The 23,064-nt window shown below is 37.8% G+C and overlaps 1 protein-coding gene across 5 annotated transcripts in view; it reads left to right on the top strand.

Moving 5' to 3' along the window:
• Positions 1-21,130, top strand: part of Ankib1 (ankyrin repeat and IBR domain containing 1) — a 102,449-nt gene extending 81,319 nt beyond the window's left edge. For 2 of the 5 annotated variants that reach the window (XM_075953432.1, XM_075953436.1), the window contains exons 12-20: positions 5,967-6,101; positions 7,484-7,570; positions 7,800-7,866; positions 9,977-10,122; positions 10,962-11,140; positions 11,978-12,029; positions 13,962-14,076; positions 17,657-17,793; positions 18,118-21,130. In XM_075953432.1, the coding sequence (XP_075809547.1) occupies positions 5,967-6,101; positions 7,484-7,570; positions 7,800-7,866; positions 9,977-10,122; positions 10,962-11,140; positions 11,978-12,029; positions 13,962-14,076; positions 17,657-17,793; positions 18,118-18,858 (1,659 nt within the window). In that variant the 3' untranslated portion in view covers positions 18,859-21,130. The remainder of the gene's footprint in view (positions 1-5,966; positions 6,102-7,483; positions 7,571-7,799; positions 7,867-9,976; positions 10,123-10,961; positions 11,141-11,977; positions 12,030-13,961; positions 14,077-17,656; positions 17,794-18,117) is intronic. The other 3 variants (XM_075953434.1, XM_075953435.1, XM_075953433.1) reach the window with 3 other exon arrangements.
• The last annotated feature ends 1,934 nt before the right edge of the window (positions 21,131-23,064 follow it).

Genomic DNA, 23,064 nt, shown 5'->3' on the forward strand with positions numbered 1-23,064 from the left:
CTTCTGAGACCCTGGAAGCCTGGGACCTTTGACCCCTAGTAGGAGAGGAAAGAGCTGAAGGCTCTAAGCTGAGGATCACAAGAGCTCAGCCCACAGGAACACACTGACTCTGTCTAGTGGCCTTTAATTAGGCACCTGCCACCATCCAATGCTTCTTGGTGTCTAAGATTCAGGATTAGAAGTATAGAAAGATGTATCAGAAGTTAAAGAGTATTTACTGCACAATAATGAGGACTGGACTACAGATCTCAACACTATGTAACATGTCAGGCATCCTACAAATGCCTGTAACTCCAGCTGTGTATGCAACATCTTCCGGCTTCTTCACTTACCCCAAACCATGGACCTGTACAGGCATGTGCATACAAGCGCGCATACATGTGCATATATTAACACAGACACATACACACATTTACATAAATTAAAACAAATCTCTTTTGTAATTAGAGGCTTCTCTTCCACCCACCAGTTCCCAATTCACCACTCTGAGGCTTAATATTAATTACACACTGTTTGGTCAATGGCTCAGTCTTATTACCAACTCAACACTTGCACCTTAAGTTAACCCGTTTCTATTAATCTAATGTGACTGTGGCGTTACTTCACATCTTGTTTCTCTGGCAGCTCCTAGTGGCTCTCAGACTTCACCTTCTTTCTCTCTGTATCAGTTTGGATTTCCCACCTAGCTCTATTCTGCCCTATCATAAGCTAAAGCTTCTTTATTAACCAATGGTAATGTATCATATTCACAGCATACAGAGGGTATCCCACACCATCTCCCCTTTTCTAATTAAAAAGCAAGGTTTTAACTTTAACATAGTAAAATTACATATAACAAAACCATGTATCAAACAAGAATTACAGTTACGATATTTACTCTATTTGTATTTGTCAAAATTAAAGAAAATACTCTATCCTATCTTTGTGAGTCTAAAGTTTCATATATAATTTATCTTTTATCATAACTAAGGAAAACTATAATTATAACTGTCTAGTCTTCAACTCCATCAAAGACCCCAGAAGGATATGATATTACCTGAGTAACTGGGAAGTGCATTGTAATCAACTTCCAAGGCTCTAGAAATGACAAAGATTATCTGGCTGCTTGGACAATCACCCAAAGTTGACCTATAAATTGGGGCCTAAAAGCCCATGGTATCGAGCAGACTTTTAAATGAAGCAGGAAATTTGTAAAACTGTAACGTTGGCAGGTTGTCAGTCATTTTCCTCTGTGTCCTGCAGAATGTCTGGCAGTTTCTTCTGTGAAGCAGGAACCCTAAAGGACCATCCCACCTTGTTTTGACAAAGTTTAGCAGTCATTTCCCTCTGGGTCCTGCATATCAACTTGATAAAGCATACAGTCAAGAGCAAGAGCAGTTTCTTGACCAAATGGTGACCCTTGACAAACTAAAAGCAAACTTCATAAGGAGCTTCTTCAATGCCCATCTATCTCATGAAGTAATCGGTGCTGCCAGGAGCAGAAATCTTTTACTGTCAAGAAAAGTCTGAGTTCTTAAAATACTTTAAATGCTATATTCTGTAGGTCTTTGAAGCATTTGAAGATTACCTATCCATCTGAAATATATCTTTGCATATCTAGAAAACCTGACTGTAATATAACTGTAAGTTTAAGCATTATAGATGACTATTAATTTGTATTTTTAACTATGCATTACGTATTTTTTTGGTTTTGGCTGGTTTTAGTTTTGGGGGGTTGTTTGTCCATTTGTTTGTTTGTTTGAGATAGGATTTCTCTGTGTAACAGCCCTAGCTGTCCTGGAACTAGCTTTTGTAGACCAGGCTGGCCTCAAACTCATAGAAATCTGCCTACCTCTGCCTCCTGAGTGCTGGGATTAATGACATGTGCCACCACTGCCTGGCTTATATATTTTTAAATGTACCACATAAACATAATACCTTAACCAAGAGTAGAAATATACATAGAGTATAGCAAAATTGACTTTAAATTTGTATCAATATACAAAAATCCTTTAAACAAGAATAGAAACATATATAGTGTAACAAAATTGAATTTATATCACTATACCAAAATGATGTGGGAGTCCCCTCTGTGTTCTGTGATCACCACTAATGAATAAAGAAACTGCCTTGGCCTGTTGATAGGGCAGAACTTAGGTAGGCAGGGAGACAGAACTGAATGCTGGGAGAAAGAAGGACGGAGTCAGAGAGATGGGATGGAGCTTCTGCCACCAAAGTTAGACATGCTGAAACTTTACCGGTAGGCCATGACCTCATGGTGATACACAGATTAATGGAGATGGGTTAAATTAAGATATAAGAGTTAGCCAATAAGCAGTTAAAGAAGTGTTTTAATTAATACAGTTTCTGTGTGGTAATTTTGGTTTGGGGCAGCTGGGACAAACAAGCAGCCCCTCCTCCTACATCAAAATCCATGTCAATACAAAATATCTGATATTAATAGTTGTCTTTTTATCCTATATTCCTGTTTTCCTCTAAATATAACAAACATTCATAACCTACCAAATAACCAAAGATTATCCATACCCCCCAAAATTCTTATGAGTGAGACATTGTTTTCTCCTGCTGTCTGTGGGCAAAGTATCTTTAGGGTCCCTGATAATATTTTTAGACAATGATCAAGCCCTGAGATCAAGCCCAGTTATAACCTTTGTTAATAGATATCACCTCTCAAAATTCAGGCGGTCTCCCTTGACCAAATCTGGTCCATCTTAACCTGGAACAAATCCATAACCTTTTGTTTCCAAAAACAAAGTGGCTTCTCCAAAGTAATGCTTCTTTTAAGTTCCATTTTACAAATACACTTTTACAAAGTAATGCTTCTTTTAAGTTCTATTTTACAAATATATTTTTGACATCTGTTTTAAAGCTAAGGCATTTTTAAAATATTTAGGTTGGCATATTTTTTTCAGTCTCTCTTTCAATCCCATGTCTCTTAGCAGCTGTCCCTTGTCATCTTATCAGCCATCAAAAAATTCAAAATCAGAGCCGGGCGGTGGTGGCATATCAAGTTACAGTAAGGCTAAGCACCTCCCTTCTTATAAAGGCTAGACAAGAGAAACCAGTATGTGGAAAGGGGTCCCAAGAGCAGGCAAAAGACTCAGAGATACCCTCACTCCCAGGCTAGACAACTACAGCATGTATGTGGATGATCTGGCACAGAGCCATCCCTCTGGCTCCTACAGTCTTTCCTCCCACCCTTCTGCAGGATTCCCCAATCTCTGAGGGGAGGTGTTCTCCAATTTGGGCTCTTTTCCCACCTAATAATGTTTGACTGTGGGTCTCTGCATCTGCTCTCATCAGCTGCCTGAGGAAGCCTCTCTGATGATGATTTGGCTAGGCACCAATCTCTGAGTATAACAATATTGTTAGGAATATTTTTTTTTTAATTTGCCAGCCCTGTGTGATTCTACCTTAGGTCTCTGGGCTATCCAGCCTCAATCTGGTTCTCGGCCATCCAGACATGTCAGTCATGGGTTCCCTCCTATTGCATTGGGCCTCAATTTAGACCAGTCATTGGTTGGCTACTCCCTCAAGCTCTAAGCCATCTTTGCCCCAGGACAGATTATAGATTGAAGGTTTTCTGGTTGGGTTGGTGTCTCAGTCCTACTAATGGAAGCCTTGCCTGATTACTAGGAGTCCTCGCCAAAGTCACCTTCATGGATTCCAAGGAATTTCCCCTGTACTAGGTTTCCATATTGCCACGCAAGTGCCCCCCACCAATTCCAGTAATCTCTTCCCCCCTCACTTGATCCCTCCTCTTCTCATCCCTACCTGCTCCTCAGTCCAACAGCCAAATCTATTTTATTTCCCCTCTCCAGGGAGATCCATGCGTCTTCTCCTAGAGCCCTCCTTATTACCTAGCCTCCATAGCGCTGTAGATTATAGCGTAATTATGCTTTACTTGTGTGCATGAGTCTTTCTGTGTCTGAGTTACCTCACTCAGGATGTAAATCTTTCATTCTTAAATTTAAAAAAGTATTAACATATAAAAGTATTAATAAAGTTATGTATTGTTTTTCTATTATAATTGGTAATGTCTACTTGATTTATGAATTTTTGAGAAATAAAGTCACATCACAGAGTATTTGTATCAAAGCAGACACAAAATTTGGTTTTATCAACCAGGAAAAGAATTTGTATAGAGCTTTGAAACAAATTCACAATTTATTGAATAAATGCGTAGTAAATGCTAAATGAATGCAAAGAGTTTAATTCAGTTCAATCTCCATGACTACAGGGAAACCGAAAAGTAGTGAAGAAATAGAAGTTATAGAGAAGTGTCATAATTACTACAGTAGATACATGTATGTATCCAAAATAATTCCTGCCGCAGTGGTCTTCTTCCAAAACAGCATGGATCATCAGAGAAAAACAAGTTAATAATCTTTAAGTGTTGGCTGTTATAATCAATAATTTTAAATGATTATTGTAATCAAAGAAGATAAAAAAATTAGACCAAGTAATAGTCTTAATCATAGAGAATAAATTTGAAATTAATTATGAAGTTATTAAAGACCATGAAAATATTTAATCTTTCAAATAACTCAAATAAATTAAAGAATTTATGGAAATAACAATAACATTATCAGAACACATTATCAGAGCCTGAATGTTACAGCTAAAACCATTATAGTCTTGTTCATTTAAAACAATACAAAATAAACAATAAATTGAGGATGTGGTTCTGGCTTTTTAAAAAGCAAATTAAGAAATACCAGTAAGAAGCTTTTTAAGACAGAAAATAATTTTTAAAAATAATGACCAGTGTGGCAAAAAAAATCCAAAAGGTAGTTTTTAAAGAAAAATGAAGGTAAACTAAGCTAACATAACAAAGCAGGAAGTTGAAGGATTTCAGATATACAATAAAGGGAGAAAAGAGAATTAGAGGACCAGAATATTTAATATAGAGATTAGAAGCAATCAATAACAAGAAATGAGAGTGTAAAACCTAGAAATATGGTCATAAAGTGCCTGAACTTCAAAGCTGTGTGTAGTGGCACATACCTGTAGTCCCAGCATTCACATGCTGAGGCAGAAGAGTCATGAATGCAAGGCTAACCTGAGCTATGGTGCAAGACCCTGTCTCAAAAACAAAGCAACACTATCACATTTACAGATGGCATGACTACATACTAGAAAACTTACAAGAATCAACTGAAAAAGTACTACCAGCAACAAAAATTCAGCTTAGTAACAAAATACAGAATTAATGTGCAGAAAATAATAACCTCCATATCTCCTAACAACATCTAGGTGGAATATACAGACCTTCTGAATCTAGAAATGAGCTTAATAAATATACAAGGCTTTTGTTGAAAATATTTTAAAATCCTCTTTAAGACAAAAATGGCAAACAAATAGAAATACAACATTTTAAATAAAAAGATGTGAACAGAAATGCCAGCAGCTTGTTCTTGTGCTTCTGTAATTCAGATGTTTATCTGGCAAATCAGAACAAGCTTAGTTAGGAAACCTTGGAAACTCCCTTAGGGGGAAGTAGCCTTGTAAGATAATATGCTGTGAAGCTGCAGTAGTTGAAACACTCTGGTACTGCATGTGAATGCAGAGAGTATGAAGTGGAATAGAAAGCAAGCCTAGGAAATAGATGCATACATAGGGATTTAATGTGTGGTAATGGCAATATATAATGAATGAAAAAACATGAAGTATTTAGAACATGGTATTGCAATAACTAGACAGCTCTACAGTTGAGTTCATACTGGAGAAGATATACCCAAGATTTTAATGTTTAAACAATAAACAAACCAGTACAAGAAGCCCTGGCTAAAGAATCAGAAGACTGTACACTTGAAATGGGAAGATCTTCTGATGCAGAACCCATAAGCATGAAAAGATGAATTTTTACATTATACTTTTGTCATTATCTTTTAATTGTGGTCTACTTAATGAGTGAATTTTTAATTAGTTTACGGAGATACCCGCATGTGTGTTTTCTTTTACAGTGCAAGTATGACTTTTGCTGGATCTGCCTAGAAGAGTGGAAGAAACACAGTTCTTCCACTGGTGGTTATTACAGATGTACTCGCTATGAAGTCATTCAGCATGTAGAGGAGCAATCCAAGGAAATGACTGTGGAGGTAGCCCCTGCCTGAGCACTTTCTATCTGAGCTACGGTTGGAGAGAATTCCCTGACTTTATCATGATGAAGCCTTGCTTTGAATGCACATTAGAGTACCCTTGAAATAAAAACACTATCAACTGGGAACTTTTTTCCTTTAAAATTTTCCTTTTTTGTTTATTTTGATGAAGATAAGAAAAATCCAGTTCCAGTCTGCCTTTGTAAAGATTTAAAACCAATTTTAACATAATATTAGCAATATAGTATTGTGTTATAACATACCTCTTTTTTCCAGTCAGGCACAAGGAGGGAATGTTTTTTTTTTAATTGATTAATTTATTTTATGTGTGTGACTGTTTTGCCTGGATATAAGTTTGTACAATACGCATGCCTGCCTGGAGCTCACAGAGACCGGAAGACAGTGTCAATCACCTAGGACTGGAATTACAGTAAACTGCCATTTGTGTGCTAGAAACTGAACCTGGATCTCTGGAAAAGCAGGTGGTGCTCTTAATCACTGAACCATCTCTCCAGCCTTAATAGTTGTTTTATTATATTTGTCTTATAGATTAGGTGGGTTTTTTCATTGTTTATTTTATGTACGTGGGTGTTTGCCTGCATATATGTCTATGCACCATGTACATACCTTGTGTCCACAGTCAGGGTGCTAGATTCCCCTCGAGCTAGAGTTACAGATGTTTGTGAACCGCCATGTGGCTACTAGGAATCGAACCTGGGTCCTTTGGAAGAACAGCCAGTGCTCTTAACCACTGAGCCTTTTCTCTAGTTTTCTAGTCTAGACAGCTTAAACAACAGAAATTTAGCCAGGCAGTGGTGGCGCACACCTTTAATCCCAGCACTGGGGAGGCAGAGGCAGGCGGATCTCTGTGAGTTTGAGCTCGTTCCAAAGCTATGAAGAAACCTTGTCTCAACTTTCTCCCATGTAGTGACTACAAAGCCCCACCTAACTCGTTCTTGGTGAGGGTGCTCATCTTGGCCTGCCAACAGGCCCCACTTTCTGGTCGTGGTGACTGGGAAAGAGAACAAGAGATCTCTGGCAGCATTTGCATTAAGATAGGGCTGTAATGGTCTCACTTAACCTGTCACCTCCTCGTGGATCTTGTCACCACATATAAGTGCGTTTTGTATTAGGGCGTCAATGTGAATTTTGAAGGAAGACAAATCTTCTATAGAGGTGAACCATACAATCAAATATTAAAGGTGTGGAGTTATCACCAAGACTACAAACAAGCGCCTTGGAAAAGTATAGGTCATTATATTCTAGCAACAAAATAGCACATTTGCATGAATTACTACCCATTACTAATGAGACATAAATCCCACTAAAACCAATTTTAATATAGTTTTAGCAAAAGTCATTAATGTACTTTTGTTTCCTAGGCTGAGAAGAAGCATAAACGGTTTCAGGAACTTGACAGATTTATGCACTACTACACGAGATATAAAAACCATGAACATAGTTATCAGGTATGTCCCAAATCATTACAAATGAACTAAGACACTGTTAAGAGTGAAGAGTCTGGGTGTGGTGGTACATGCTTTTAATCCCAGCATTCAGGAGGTAGAGTTAAGTGCAAAGCCAGCCTGGTCTACAGAGCAGAGCAAGTTTCAGGACAGCAAGTGCTACACAGTGAGACCCTGCCTTTAAAATAAATAAATGAATGAATATTTAAATTATTTATTTCTGTTCCTTTAGTTAGAACAACGCCTTCTTAAAACAGCCAAAGAAAAGATGGAACAATTGAGTAGAGCTCTCAAAGAAAGTAAGTTCTCTAGTGTGTTTGTGTGTGTGTGTGTGTGTGTGTGTGTGTGTGTGTGTGTGTGTGTGTGTTGTGTGTGTGTGAAGACAATTCAGTGGTGATGGTAGATGGGAAGACCCCTAAAGGAGGACAGTAGATCCCGTGAACTGCTTCTGCCATTGTCCTAAGTTCTCTCAAGCCCTGCATGTGTGCTAGCATATTAGTGTCTACCGGAGACTCCTCATGTGGACTCCGCTGTTACCAGACAAAACCACACCGTAATCTTGCTTCCCCTGTGCCAGCGCTGGTGCTGTAGTGTTGGCAAAAGTGAACGGATCCTAAAGGTCTTCCAGGAGGAGAAAGTATACATGTTGCCCAATCATCACATAACTGAGTACCCAGAGCTGCTTCAGACATCATATAGATTTGGGGGAGAATTGAACTCAAGAAGCAAAGTCTTGAGAGGGCCCAACTTGTGAGTATTCACACCAGCTACACAGAGCATAAGTTCTAGTATGCTTGTTTTTGAGGGTTCATAGTTTATATATTAAAAGCACATTTCAAACATAAAAGTGTAATCTCTTATATTTATCTCAGTTCATAAAGTAATTTGCACCAATATTCTTTTTTGTGGAAATAGTTTGCTAATAAGACATTTAAAAAGTTAAATAAATTAGTGGAGGCAAATGTCACTCCTGGTCTGGTCTCCTTGTTAATTGTTAGTGTGTAAACTTTAGAGGTCAGTGACTCTGCTGGACTAATACAAACTCTAGAAGTGTGCTTATGAGCAGGAAGAAAAAAGTCCCACAGGTGCATATTTCCTCGTGTTTAGGACTGTGTCTGACATAACAACAAACAATAAGTGCAAATTATTGCTTTTATTCATATTAGAGATTCCAGGCAGCAGAGTAAATAATAGAAGGAAAATAATAGAAAATAACAATTGGAAAATGAAACAGTCTGCTTCTTAGACATTTCATGTATTATTATAATGGAAGGCAAGGGATGTTGAGTTCCTTTTGCTTTTTATATTTTACTACACATACCTAGAGACATAGTGTACATGTAGCAGGGTTTCTCTTAGACCACCAGCCAGCCCCAAATCATGAGATGGAGACTTATTATTAATTATGAGTACTTGGCCTTATCTTACATTGTCCCACTAGCTCTTAAAACTTAAATTAACCTGTTTCACTTCATCTACATTTTCCCTTGGGGCTTTTCTCCTCCCTTCCTCCCTTCCTCTTTTCTTTCCTTCCTTTCTTCCTGGCCTACTCCATGTCTGGCTGGCTATCAGGTACCTGGCCCTGGGCGTCTCCCTCTCTTTCTCCCTTGTTCTCTTCTCTTCTATTTTTCTTTCAAGCTTATATTCCTCCTGCTACTTATTTCTCTCCATTCACCAGTTCTGCCCATCCCTCTACAATTGGCCATTCTACTTTTTATTAGACCAATCAGGTGTGCTAGGCAGGCAAAGTAACACATCTTTCCATCATTAAACAAATGCAGCCTAAAAAATGTAACACATCTTTGCCTAGTTAAACAAATATTCCACAACATGTCTGTAGATATATTTGGATGTTCCGTGTCAGTTTGTACATGCATGTGTATTATTTTCCTAATGGTATGCTGAATTTGATATTCACTAATACTTCAATTTAGATTCTACAGCTTAATTCTGTCTCATTTATAGTTTATAGAATCTTATGATGATATCTTGGTGTTATTCTGCCAAGACAATTTCTTCTCTATCCTCTGTACTCTTCCTCCCTTCTTTTTTACTTTAGTTTTAGTTAGCCAGTTCCTCAGCATTTATTTTTTTTTTCTTTACAATATTGCTTTTACAGAGGAATAATTATGATTTTTTTTAAGCGAGCAACTTAACAAAAGCATTTATACAAATTCTACAGCAGCAAAATTTAAGACAGGGATAATCTATTTTTATGAAGTAAGCATCTTTGGGTGGACCCAGAGCTATACTATTTCCTGACCATATTAGAAGACACTTCAGGAAAATATGTGTTCGTGGTTCTGGGCTGCAGGGGCCTGTACCTTTCACACAAGTGTTTATCTAGGATTTTATTTCAGTCAAACTATATATTTGCAGAAACATTCACTGTATTCAATTGCTTTGCAGCTGAAGGAGGCTGTCCAGACACCACTTTCATAGAAGATGCGGTGCATGTTCTCCTAAAAACTCGACGCATCCTCAAGTGTTCTTATCCATATGGATTTTTCTTAGAACCTAAAAGCACAAAGAAAGAAATTTTTGAATTAATGCAAGTAAGATGCTATTTTAAATTGTTTTGACTTTGAGTAGTAAACCAGTTTTGTTTATATTTTAAATAACTTTACATAAAGGGAAAAGTACCTTAATGAACTAAATTTTCTTTGTGTTTAAATTTGTCAGTGTGAGTTTGAATGAGTTCTGCACTGTGTAACGTTTCTATGAGCATGAGTTTATTTCAGACTGGGCACGGTAGAGTGTGGCCTATTTCTTATTAAAAAATGGAGGTTTTATATTTAGAGATGAAACAAACTGCATTGCATACTTGAATAGAAAGTTAATCTTTGCCATTTTATTTCAGAAGTAGAACCCAGAAAGTTACATATTTAAAACAAAAACTCCTAAGCCAGTCCCAAAACTCACCAAACTCATTACATCATCCTCGTAATTGGAGGCCACCACAATTTTCTGGTGATTTTTATTCTGAACTTTTAAGCTGCCCTCCACTGACTTATATTCTGTATTTCTTTTAAGGCCACAGCAGTCTTGCCTTGTCTTAGATTCCTTCAGCATTCATACCTCATTTCCATTGCAGCAGCTGTGTACCAGAGTATGCAATGCCCTGAATATACTGTACATTTGTTCTAAATGGTGTCTTTCTCTACTACTTGGAGATTTGCACCCACTCCCTTATTGTGTTTATCAATGGATGCTATCTCCTTGCATTCATGATGACTTAAAATATCATCCTTTCATAACCTGAAAAATATACAAAATAGAAAGAATGTTAAATGAGAAATTATTTCAAAATGTAATTTCTGACTTCAAGAGAATTTGACTTGACTAAGAAACCGGATATGCTTTGTGTCTGCTTACCTCGTTTCTCCTTTTGTAGACAGACCTAGAAATGGTCACTGAAGACCTTGCCCAAAAAGTCAATAGGCCTTATCTCCGTACCCCCCGCCACAAAATCATCAGAGCAGCTTGCCTTGTGCAGCAGAAAAGGCAAGAGTTCCTGGCCTCTGTAGCTCGTGGAGTTGCTCCTGCAGACTCACCAGATGCTCCCAGGCGCAGGTAAAAATTTGTGCAGTATAGAGACCTTGCTGGTTTGAGCCGCCAGTGCCAGGACTTTTTTTAAATCATGCTGTCATTCATAGTTTTGGGAGTTATTTATACCTACAATATGGGTAGCTGATAAAAATATGTTGTTTTGGTGATATTTTCTTCTTAATACAATTTTTTTAAATGATTTTGCTTGTCTATCATTGTGCAGCTCTCCAGACTAAATAAGGCTAGCTTAATTTCAAATATTAGAATTCATAATCCAGAGTATTCTGACATGTGATTTCAAATTTAATACATGTAGTGACTTGGGAATGATAGTCATAAACATCTTAAGGTGTAGAATTTGGAATCTTTGCCAGCTTGCTGTGTTCATATTTGTATTTTGGTATTAGGAAATTAAAAGTCTGGTATTTTAAGACTACTTTAGTGGTCTGAATTAATCCCTTAAAGAGAAGTTGGTTTGTTAATTTTATTTCACATTATCCTTCATTGCTTGTGCCACAATAAATTAAAGCATTTTTTTCTTATAATTATAGCACTAGAAAGTCATTTGTCCTTATTTTTACATAAATATTTATGGTGAAATATCTTTTATACTTACGAAATTAAAATGTAATTAATCAGAATATTTTTATGTTACATGGTTATTTTTATTTTCTCCGTCATTTTGCACAAGTGTAAAGCAACTTAGTATTTGAGAAAATAATGGAAGTAATTATATTTTACTAGTTGGATCTGCCTGAGTTTGGCAAGTTATAAGCAGATAAGCATTTTAAAGGGTAAGAGTCTGGTTATATTATTGCAGTACCGATAATGAATCAAACAGTATGTCTAATTTCTTTGTAGCTTTGCCGGTGGAACATGGGATTGGGAATATTTAGGATTTGCATCACCTGAGGTAATTGTTTTTCTGGGGTTTGGAGTTATCTCCATGGTTTTTCTTCATGCAACCCCACTTGCATTTGCATCCCCACCTGTTTAAATCCTCTGAGATCAGAAATGCTTGTTCTTTCTTCTGTAACAGAAATGCCTTGGCGGAGTCTGCCTTCAGCTCTTCCTTATATTGGAGTCTAACAGTACATTCCCCTTTCACTACTATTAATTACTTCATAGAATTTAGTCAAATTTATAGCATAAATATTTAGAACATCTTCTAGTTTGTTAGTAGAGATGTAAATTTTATGTATAGAAATGTATAGTTGTGAGTTGTGGCCTGGTAGTGATATAATACCACCAGGCTGTCCCGGAACTTGTTCTGTAGTCCTGGCTGGCCTATGAACTCAAGAGATCCACTTACTTCTGCCTCCTGACTGCTGAGATTAAAGGCATACACCACCATGCCTGGTGTAATAAACCATTTTTTAAAACAAGGAAATTGTAGAACAATTGATACTCTAAATAAAAATATGACCTAGTAAAAATCAGGTAGCTGTTTTCCCATATTTAAATTGGCACTGCCACTGTTGTATCTGAGTTTAGAATAATTTTAACATTTCTTTCCATTTGTGATTTATAAAATAGTACATCATTAATCCTTGAGTTTAATTCTTGTAATGAGGAGGACAAATGGTAAAAAGGCCTGTGCCTTGTTTAAACCAAATGCAAATCTCAGCTGCTGAGGACATTTGTAATCACCTGAAAGCTTTTTGATTTAGGTATATGCAAGAAAATAGTGACATGAGACAATTTTAAATGCACTTAAAAATAATTGTATTGGATAATAAATTGTAAAAATAATATTAATAAATAACTTTAGGAATGTGCTAAACTGTAGCTCAGTGATAGAGTGTTTGCGTAGCATATCCTAGATTCAGTTTCCAGCTACACCGACAGGTAGGTAGGTAGGTAGGTAGAGAGACAGACAGACAGATAAATAGACAGATAGATAGACAGGTAGAATTAGATAAAGATAGATCAGATAGATTAGCTGTATTGGCCAGATGGATAAAGTATGAAAGTTTTATAATATCTAACTTGGTGTTTCTCTTACTCCTAGTACTTTCACTATAAGCACTTTGAGTAACTCTAAAGTAAACTTCATGTTAACCCTGGGAGATTCAACAGTGACTCTCAGAAGTCTGCTGCCGTACACCGTGGCCTCTCTTTGACTCTCATTTCCCCTATTTCTGTAGCAGATATTCTTAGATCATAGCCTTTGGTAGTAACAAACTTACCATAAACTATTACCATAAATGTAAAACAAATGTATGGGCATCTTATTTTAGTCTGTCTTCTTCTAAAATACTATGTAGTGAATACTCCTATGTTGTAACTAACCTGGGCATTGAATAATGAGAAAAGAAAACTCAGTGATGTATTTGAAAGCCAGCATGTAACATACTTCTTTTCAGCTATACTTTTGACCTGTGAGTTGATAAGTAGTAGTCACAGAGACTCTCTGGCTTAACAGTATTTCTATCTGGTTTTTTCTGCTGCTGTCCCCCTCCTCTTCTTCCCCACCTATACTTCTTGCATATATCACAAGCACTTAAAAACTAGACCCCCAGAGAACCTATACTGTTACTAACATTATTGTGATATCAATGGTAATTTTAGATAACAAGACCCTTGAAGTAACAGTTACAGCTAGCTCTGGAGTTTGCAAGTATCCCAGTAGAAGCATTTGTGACTGTTAGAAATTTTGCATTTTGCTTTCTGCCTTTTTTATTTCCTTGGCTTGGCTAAACTTAAAGTTTCCTTTTCTAAAGCAAGTGATTTTATAGTATGTGTAAAATCATATATTTTTTTTCCTCGTGGAGGAATTTTCGTTTTATTTACATTTTTACAATTTGCATGCTCTCCTGTATTTTATAACCTTTGGTTTATGCAGGAATATGCTGAATTTCAGTACCGGAGGAGGCACAGACAACAGCGCCGTCGAGGAGACGTGCACAGTCTGCTCAGTCACCCTACAGATCCTGATGAGCCAAGCGAAAGCACTTTTGGTGAGCGCCTGGCGTGGCAGGTATCATAGTCTCTTAGAAAACCATGGCATTGAGGAATCGAGTAGGAACATCCTAGGTTTATCGCACCCATCTCTGCTGTGTAACTTTAATCAAGGCACTTGCGGTCTCTGTCTTCTTTATTCTAAAATGAGCATCCAGTTAGGCCATGCAGGTAAAGCACTGTGGCTGCTCAGAAAGGGAAGCTCTTGATACCATTAGGATATGCTTCAATTTTTTTTTCTGCATTTAATTGGACTCTTAAGGTGAGAGGCATCCTACCAGATTAGGAAACAATGAATAAAAGATTCAAATTTCTCAAGGGATTGTGTTCCCAGAAGCATTCTTAAAAATATTCATTAAACATACCTAGACTTGTAAACAGAGGCTGCTCGTTTGATTCCCAGCCACCTAGACCCGAAATAACCACACACACAAACTGGATTATTACAACATTGCTTGACCTATTAGCTTATGCATATTTCTAGCTAGCTCTTACATCTTAAATTAACCCATCTCTATTAATCTGTGTATCTCCACATGATTGTGGCCTACGAGTAAGGTTCCATTTGGTGTTCATTATCTGTCTCTTGCAGCATCTAAATTCTCCCTGACTCTGCCTACTCTCTCTATATATTTCTCTCTTCCAGTCTGGCTTTACTCTGTTAAGCCATTGGCCGAAAGCAGCTTCTTTATTTACCAGTGACAATAAAACATTCACAGCATACATCACCTCCCCTTTTCTGTCTAAATTAAAAGGAAAGTTTTAACTTTAATACATCATTAGATACAGCAAAACTGTTATCAACCAAGAATTAGTTACAATATTTAGTCCATTTGCATTTGGTAAATTAAGAAAAATAATCTATCATCTATCTTATCTTTGTGAGTCTAAAGTTTTATATCTAATCTATCTTTTATTATAACTAAGGAAAACTAACTAGAACTATTTATTCTTCAACTCCATCAAAGACCCCAGAAGGATATAATATTACCTAAGTTAACAGGAAGTGCGTTGTAAGCAACTTCCAAAACTCTAGAAATGACAGAGACATCTCACTGCCTGGACAGTCACCCAAAGTTCTTTTGTAACATTGGGGCACCCATCTTCAGCCCATAGTATCCAGCAGACTTTTACATGAAGCAGGAAATTGGAAGATCTCTTATGCCTTCTATTGGCAAAGTTCATCAGTTGCTTTCTTCTGTATCCTGCAGAATGTCTGGCAGACTCTTTCATGAAGCAGGAACCCCGAAGGACGGTCTCACTTTTAGGCAAGTTCAGCAGTCATTTTTCTGTGGGTCCTGCATGTCCAGTTTATACAGTATAACATCAAGCAGTCCAGGCAAGAGCAGTTTCTTGCCCAAACATCTAACAAACTCCATCAGGAGCCTCTTCAATGACCATCATCCTCTTGAAGTAGATTGGTGCTGCCAGAAGCAGATGTGTCTCATTATCATGAAAAGTCTTAAGTTCATAAAACATTTTAAATGTCATATTTCTTAGGTCTTTGAAAGGTTTGAAGATTATCTATCTAACCTAAATATATCTCTAAATATCTAGAAAACCTAACTAACATGACTTCAAGCTTGACTATTATAGATGATTATTTATTAATAATAATGTATTTCTTAATTATATATTATATTTTTAAATGAGCTGCACAAACACAATACCTTAATCAAGAGCAGAAATATACATATAACAAAATTGACCTAAAATTTGTATCAGCAGACCATGATCCATACCAACGCAAATTATTCAATCTAATAGCATATCCCCCTTTAAATGTAAATAAACATAAACAATCACTTAGGGAATTTAGGATTGTTGTCTAGACTACTTCCTGCTGATTGGGAGGTGGTGCTATTAATCAGGTCTGTCATGGGATATCCTGTGTGGTAGGTCCATCTTAGCAGTCCTAAAGCCAACATGAATGTTGGATCATCTAGGCCATTGTTTCAGGGGTCTTCTTTGATCAAACCTACAGGTTCTCATCCTCTGTAGAAACAAAAGTAGAACCTCTTTTCCAAAGCAACATATCCTTAGCCCTAAATTTTGAAGTCAGGATACCTTTAAAATATATATGTTGGTTTAGCTTAGCAGCACATATAATGAAATGTCACTCTGTACTTTACTCAAATATACATAATCCAGATTCTCTGTGTATATTCCATTTTAATATAGCTTATTTTTCTTACTGTATTACTTTTTCTACAAGTTTAATATTTATGCCTTTAATCCAAGACTGTTTGTACTCTTTTATATTACAACTGTCTACACTCTTTTTCCTCTCTCTCTCTCAAGCCTACATACATTTATCCAACACTGTGACCCATTTAGAGATCTTTTCTATCTGAATTTGTCTTTATTGCGTGTGTATCTGTATTTAGTTTTTAAATGGCAGGCATGGCCAGGACCCCCTCCACAGCACTGCCTGTTGGCTCCACCCAGTCCAACATGGTGGTGAGAGTCATGCACATTGCCCCAGCTCCAGAGTTGTAGCAGGTCTGTGTCAACATTAAGCAATTTGTAACACACTGGTCACAGACCCCATTTAAGTGCTCGGTCTCCTGAAAGGGCCAGAGCTATTCATTCAACTAGCATGAACCAGGAAGCCTTTTTAAAGGGGCTGTGTGATGTGTTTTTGTTTTCTTGTTAGCTGCTAATGATAAATCAGGAAGACCTCTCTTAAATGAGCCACTGTGCCCCTGCTTGCCACCAGTGAACAGAGCCCATCCGAGAAAAAAAAATGCAGCTAAACTTTGGTTTTTTTGTGTGTTTAGAATTTTTTTATAAGCTCTCTCAGGTTTTATGTGAATTTAGCTGGCACACGGTTGGCACGCCAATCTGTTTTCAGAGACTTTTCATTCATTTCCCGGCTGCCCAGGCATGAAATAAACACAGAAAAACTATATTAATTGCAATACTGTTTGGCCAATAGCTTAAGCCTAATTCTAGCTTATATCCTAAACTAACCCATTTCTATTAATCTGTGTATTGACATGTGCTTGTGGCCTACCTACAGTAAGGTTCCATCCGACGTTTGGCATCTGTCTCCTGCAGCAGCTTCATAGCTCCTCCCTGACTCTGCCTACTTTGTATATATATATAATATATATACCCTAACCCTTATATTATATTATATATATATTATATATATATATATATATCTTCTAGCCTGGCTTTACTCTGTTAAGCATTGGCCGGAAGCAGCTTCTTTATTAACTAAATGACAATAAATATATTCACAGCATACATCACCTCCCACATCATAGACTGTAATAACAGAATCAGTTGAACTACCGATTGGTTCTTGAGGCTATTGTGATTCCAGAACTGTTTAATTTTATGAAATCTGAAGATAAAAATACTGAAATTCATTGTAACTCAGGAAAAAGGAGTAAACAGTAGAACCTGCATTAATGAAAGTCATAGATTGCAAGCAAGAGTCTAAAAAATGCTCACAGATTTGCAGTGATCACACTAGATACCTGTTATTGTTTACAGTCAGACCTGCTAAAAAGGGCAGGAAATGAAGTGGATATGAATGTGAGCCTGAGTTTTCACATTATTACTTTGAAGCAGATATGCCAGAAGGTGGCGGCAGCCTCAGGCCTGGTGCATCCGTGGTAAGCTCTGCATCCATGAGTGTGCTGCATAGCTCTTCCCTTCGAGACTACAGCCCTGCCAGTCGCTCTGGAAACCAGGACTCTCTGCAGGTAACCTTGCTGGTGGTGTGGCACCATGCTTTGTTCCTTCTCCGTTAAGTGGTTTTGGGGGTTTACTTTTACTGGTTTCCTCTTTCTTCCTAATATGGTAGTTTTGTTTTAATGATAAAGCATAAAAAGTCTTCTTGTATTTCAGGTTTATGTTAGGTATATTTTCCCTTTTATCAAAGGCAAGGAGAAAATGGTAAGATGTAAATATGTAAAGTAACTTGTAGAATTAGAATTATCTGAGAAAGGAAACTGGTAAGTGTGATTAGGTTAAGTAATGTTTCCTTTAGTCAAATTTTAATGTGACTTTATTTTTCATTGCCTCAGGCTCTGAGTTCCTTAGATGAAGATGACCCCAATATACTTCTTGCTATACAGTTGTCACTGCAAGAGTCTGGACTGGCCATCGATGATGAAACCAGAGACTTCCTTAATAACGAAGCATCCCTGGGAGCCATAGGCACTTCTTTACCTTCGCGGCTAGACTCTGTACCCAGGAGCACAGATAGTCCTCGGGCTGCACTAAGTAGCTCTGAGCTACTGGAACTTGGTGACAGCCTCATGAGACTAGGAGCAGACAGTGACCCATTTTCAACTGACACTTTGAGTTCACGACCTCTCAGTGAACCGAGAAGTGATTTTTGTCCCTCTTCCAGTGACCTTGACTCAGCTGGCCAGGACCCCAGTGCCAGTGACAATCTTCTTGGCAATATTATGGCTTGGTTTCATGACATGAACCCTCAGAGTATCGCCCTGATTCCTCCAGCAACAGCCACGGAAATGAGTGCAGAGCCTCAGCTTCCCTGTGTTGGAGCTGGGTCAGAAGGTACGAGGGATGTGAGACTGGTGCCTCCAGAAGACTCAGTGTCCAAAATTGTTGGTGTCCATGAAGGCGAAAGAACCCAGAGGGAAGAAAAACCTCGGGAAGAGAATATTCTGGCCGGGGAGGAGTTGTCTCAAGTTGGTGACGGTAGCAATGAGGCAGTCAGCAGAGGGGATCTGTCAGATGCTGCCAGTCAAACCCCTCAAACCTCAAGTGACTGGCTCGAGCAAGTACATTTAGTATGAGTGGCACATGTTCGCTCTCCAGGTGAATCGCAGTACAGGGAGTATGTTAGCTGGAGTTTGCTTTATAGAGACTTTGATCCACTCAGTTTGAACTCAGTTATAAACCACTGATGTTAGGATTGAATGCAAAGGTGTTCCCTCGGATGATAGCTCCAGTGTCGATTTTAACCTTACAGGGGATTTTCTTTTGTGTTTGTCCCTTTTTCCGTGACAAAAGAAGAGCAGGAGAGAACACAGTGGAATAATGGGTTGACATCCACATTCTCAGAGAATGCAGTGCTCTGTCTAGCCTGGGGTTGGCAGTATTAAGTTGACCACTTATATCAAAAGCTTACTCCTTAATCCTCTGATGGCTTTCCTCTTTTTTAAAACAGTGAGACGTTTTCTTCATTTTAAAAGCTGGACTGAGTGTGTGTCCTCAGTGTCTATGTCTATGTCCCTTGTTGTCCCAGCAGTGTGAGCTGTGGTGTCTGTGTTGCTTCTAGTACCTGTCTACCACAGTGTGACTTTTTTTTTTTCCCACATGGATCAAAGATTCCTTCTCATGTCTATTCACCGTCCAATTGTGCCAAACTCTGACTCGGGCGCTGACTAACAAGATGTTCAGGTGTGCAGCATCCTAGTATGCTCCAGGGCAGTGTCAGCGTTGTCGGGGAGTAAAAGGTGCCACTCGGTAGCGATGATGTTCCAGAATTTAATGGGCTTTTGTTGCCATGGAGACTGCATTTAAATAAATGTAGCCTGTAGCTTAAGTAAACTAAAGCTAATGCTGCTGTTAAAACAGTTTATTTTAATATTAAAATACAGTTGATTAGCAACAGCGGTGCTGTATTTAAGAGACACTTTATTGGAAGTGCAATCATAGTTGTTTCTTTTCACAATCTTACAGTGCATTCTAATTACTAATGGGTGCAGTTACTTTTAATGGCGTTTTATAACATAGAAAAACTGGAGTTTTCCTGAGTTACAGTAAATCCCATAGTTATTAAAAAATTCAATACAACATCCTACACAACATGTTACCGTGCCTTTGCCTAACCTAAATGGGTAGTTGCCAGTTAAGTAAGTCAGTAATTCAAATTTCAATGTCTCTTCTGAAGTAACTATGCTATGAATTGCAAAGACCTCCATGAAACCACCCATGGCCTTGCCTTTACAGTAACTATGACAACTAAGTGTTCAATTTGTTTGCCTAGATAGCAAATGCTGCTGTGTCTGTTCTCTTGTGCAGAACTCATCTGCTGTGTGATCACTGTTTAGTATTGACAACCCAACCTCCTAGTTACCAGTGTCCTACTGTGAAGAAATACTGGTCTTAGTTCTAGTTAAGATACAGTGGTACAGCGTGTCATTAATACTAGAGTAAACTGTTGGAATGGCTCTTTTACTTATTATTATTAAAGCTAGCATAACATAAGCAAAATAGATACAAGGAGCACTCCATGTAGTGCTTTGCCATTGTTACCAGAAACCAAAATTTCTATACTGAGTTTGTATAGGTAAGTCCTAGGCCAGGTAGAAGATTGTCTTTCATACTGATGTCCATAATTATTGTTCTTATTACCTCTTTTTCAAACCTTGCTTTTGAAATATTCATGTACTTTGATTTCAGATGGCCAAAACATTGTACCTGAGTATTGACTGGTAATTATTCATGGATATCAAGAGTTCCTAATAGTTTTTATTTCTCCAGTTATCACAGCATTGATATGAGTCCCTTTAAAGTTAGTGGGGCAAATGCAAACTTTGTCTACAGTGTATTACTGTATGTTAAACTGAAATGGTCTTAAAGAATTTTTAATTTGGATTAAAAATATGAACACCATAAAGTTTCTAGACCAGGGTGTAACTTTTCCAGTAGAAAGCACTTGTATCCCTAGAGACATCTCGCACAGCCGCAGTGAGGAGAGGAGGGACCTCTGTCCCCGTGCCCTGTGCAGTGCCTGTCATGATGTACTGGTTTCCTGGGTGTAAAACTATTATTTTCCGGTTTATACTTCCTTGGTACATATTTTAAAAACGGCACAGTCATTGACTTTCCAATTCAGTAATAAAGTTTGGCAAAGCCTATTTTGTAAACAACTTTAATTTTATAATGTAAAAAAAAAAGTTAATCTAACCTTGACTTGTTATTTGCACTTTCATAGTCTATACTTGATACATTCCCACTTTATATACAGTAGGATTCTACAGACCTGTAGATGTTTGGCCAAATGAATGCTGTTAATAATATGTAAAATTCTTTGATTAAACATTTATTACTTAAACTATTTCCATTTTGTCTCACTAAATCATAAACTTCATTTTAAACTAATTAGGAAGTAAAGTTTGCTTTATGTTAAATACCCTCCAGAATGATGGTATTAATTTGGTTCTGCCACTTAATTGATTAGTGCCTAATATTTTTTACAGTAGCCCATTTGTTGAACATTGTGCACCCCAAAGATAAATTTAAATTCACTATATGATACTACATTAAAATTATGAATTTAGTGCTCATTTTCATTTCTCTAGCTTTGTGAGGAAAAATGTCATTTCCTTAAAATGTAATAGAAGAAGAGGAAGGGCAATATAGAACTTCAATTTCTGTTTTGTGAAATTGGGAGGAAAAAATGTATGCCTTGTAAATAGAAGGTCATGCCTCTCACCGCCTTGTTCTCTGGCTTCCAGTGAACACAGCCCTTGGTTTCCCACCTTCAGGGTATGTGCATCAGTTCCAGGCCACTAGATGCACCTGAGTACCTTAGCGTCGTGCCTTTTGTGTATGCCTTTCATTGTGTGGCTCTGAAAATACCTCCAGAGTTCACATGCTAAGTCCTTCCTTCAAGGTATCTTTTGTAGCCACTACTTGTAGTTCTTTGTTTTACTCTTTTGACTCTTTGCTCTCTGGGGGCCCTGCCACCTAGCTTCCAAATAAATTACACAGATACTTATTCTTGTTTATAAATGCCCCAGCCTTAGCTTGGCTTGTTTCTAGCCAGGTTTTTGTAAATTATCCTGTCTACCTTTTGCCTCTCTCTATGTGACTTTTCTCTCCTTAGTATTTCATGTATGGCTATGTGGTGGGTTGACTGACCCCTTCTTTTCTTGCTCCTTGGTCTCCCTGTCCCCAGATTTCTCCTCTTTTATTCTCTCTGCCTGCCAGCTCTGCCTATCCTTTCTCCTGCCTTGCTATTGGCTATTCAGCTCTTCATTAGACCAATCAGGTGTTTTAGACAGGCAAAGTAACACAGCTTCACAGAGTTAAACAAATTTACATAAAAGAATGCAGGGCATCTTGGCATCATTAAACAAATGTTCCACAGCATAAACAAATGTAACACATCTTAAATAATATTCCACAACAACTAGTCTCATCTTTATTTTTTCAGTCCTAGATAACCTGTTGCCTGACCTCTTAGGCATTAAAACCTGAGGCTTACTGAAGTTCAGTTATTTTTAAATTGTTATGGTTAGTCTCCAAAGCGTAAAACTTTGGAACCTAACGTTAAACCATGGTAGGAATTGGGACCAGTGGGGGTGGAGCTGACATAATTGCATAGGGAAAGGCTGTCCCTTTGCTCAGTTCTTAGAGCCTTCCCTCACCTCAGCATAGCACTGGGCCATAATTGTGGCATCCTCTCTTTAGCTACTGTTGCCTTGTTGGTTCCTATAACATCATCAGAGCCCGTGGATAAGGTTTCTAGAAAGATAAAAGTGGCTCTCACCTAGACTGCTTTTTGTGACAGTTGTTATTTTAGAAGCAGGCATGTTATTATTTTAGAAGCAGGCAGTTTTTCATTTTGTTTGTCTTCTCTTTTTCTTCGGTATTGGGCGTTGAGCCCTACAACAGTTAGTAAAGAACATGGCTCTTATGGTATTCACTGAAGTCTGCTTATAATTGAAATAGTTGACAAACTGAATGGTGGCCCAAAGTTCTGGAGGAATTATTCTTCAGTCTTTGAAGCTTCTTAGTCAGGCTTTCTACATCTCCTAGTCCCTTGTTTCCCTGGGTGCTTCTTCTGCAAGGGCCTACTCTTCATGAGACATCAGCTTATAAACAGGTTAAGAGACACACAAGTAAACAGAATAGCATGAAGAAAATAGCTGGAAGAAACTCATTCTGGAACCCTTGTATACCTGTTCATCTGCTGTGTATTTAAGGCCATTGTGAAACAGTTCCTTTATCCATTCAGATCTGGAGAGATTACACTGAATTGCAAACAG

The sequence above is a fragment of the Microtus pennsylvanicus genome, chromosome 19, assembly GCF_037038515.1.
Source record: "Microtus pennsylvanicus isolate mMicPen1 chromosome 19, mMicPen1.hap1, whole genome shotgun sequence".
Classification (NCBI taxonomy): Eukaryota; Metazoa; Chordata; class Mammalia; order Rodentia; family Cricetidae; genus Microtus; species Microtus pennsylvanicus.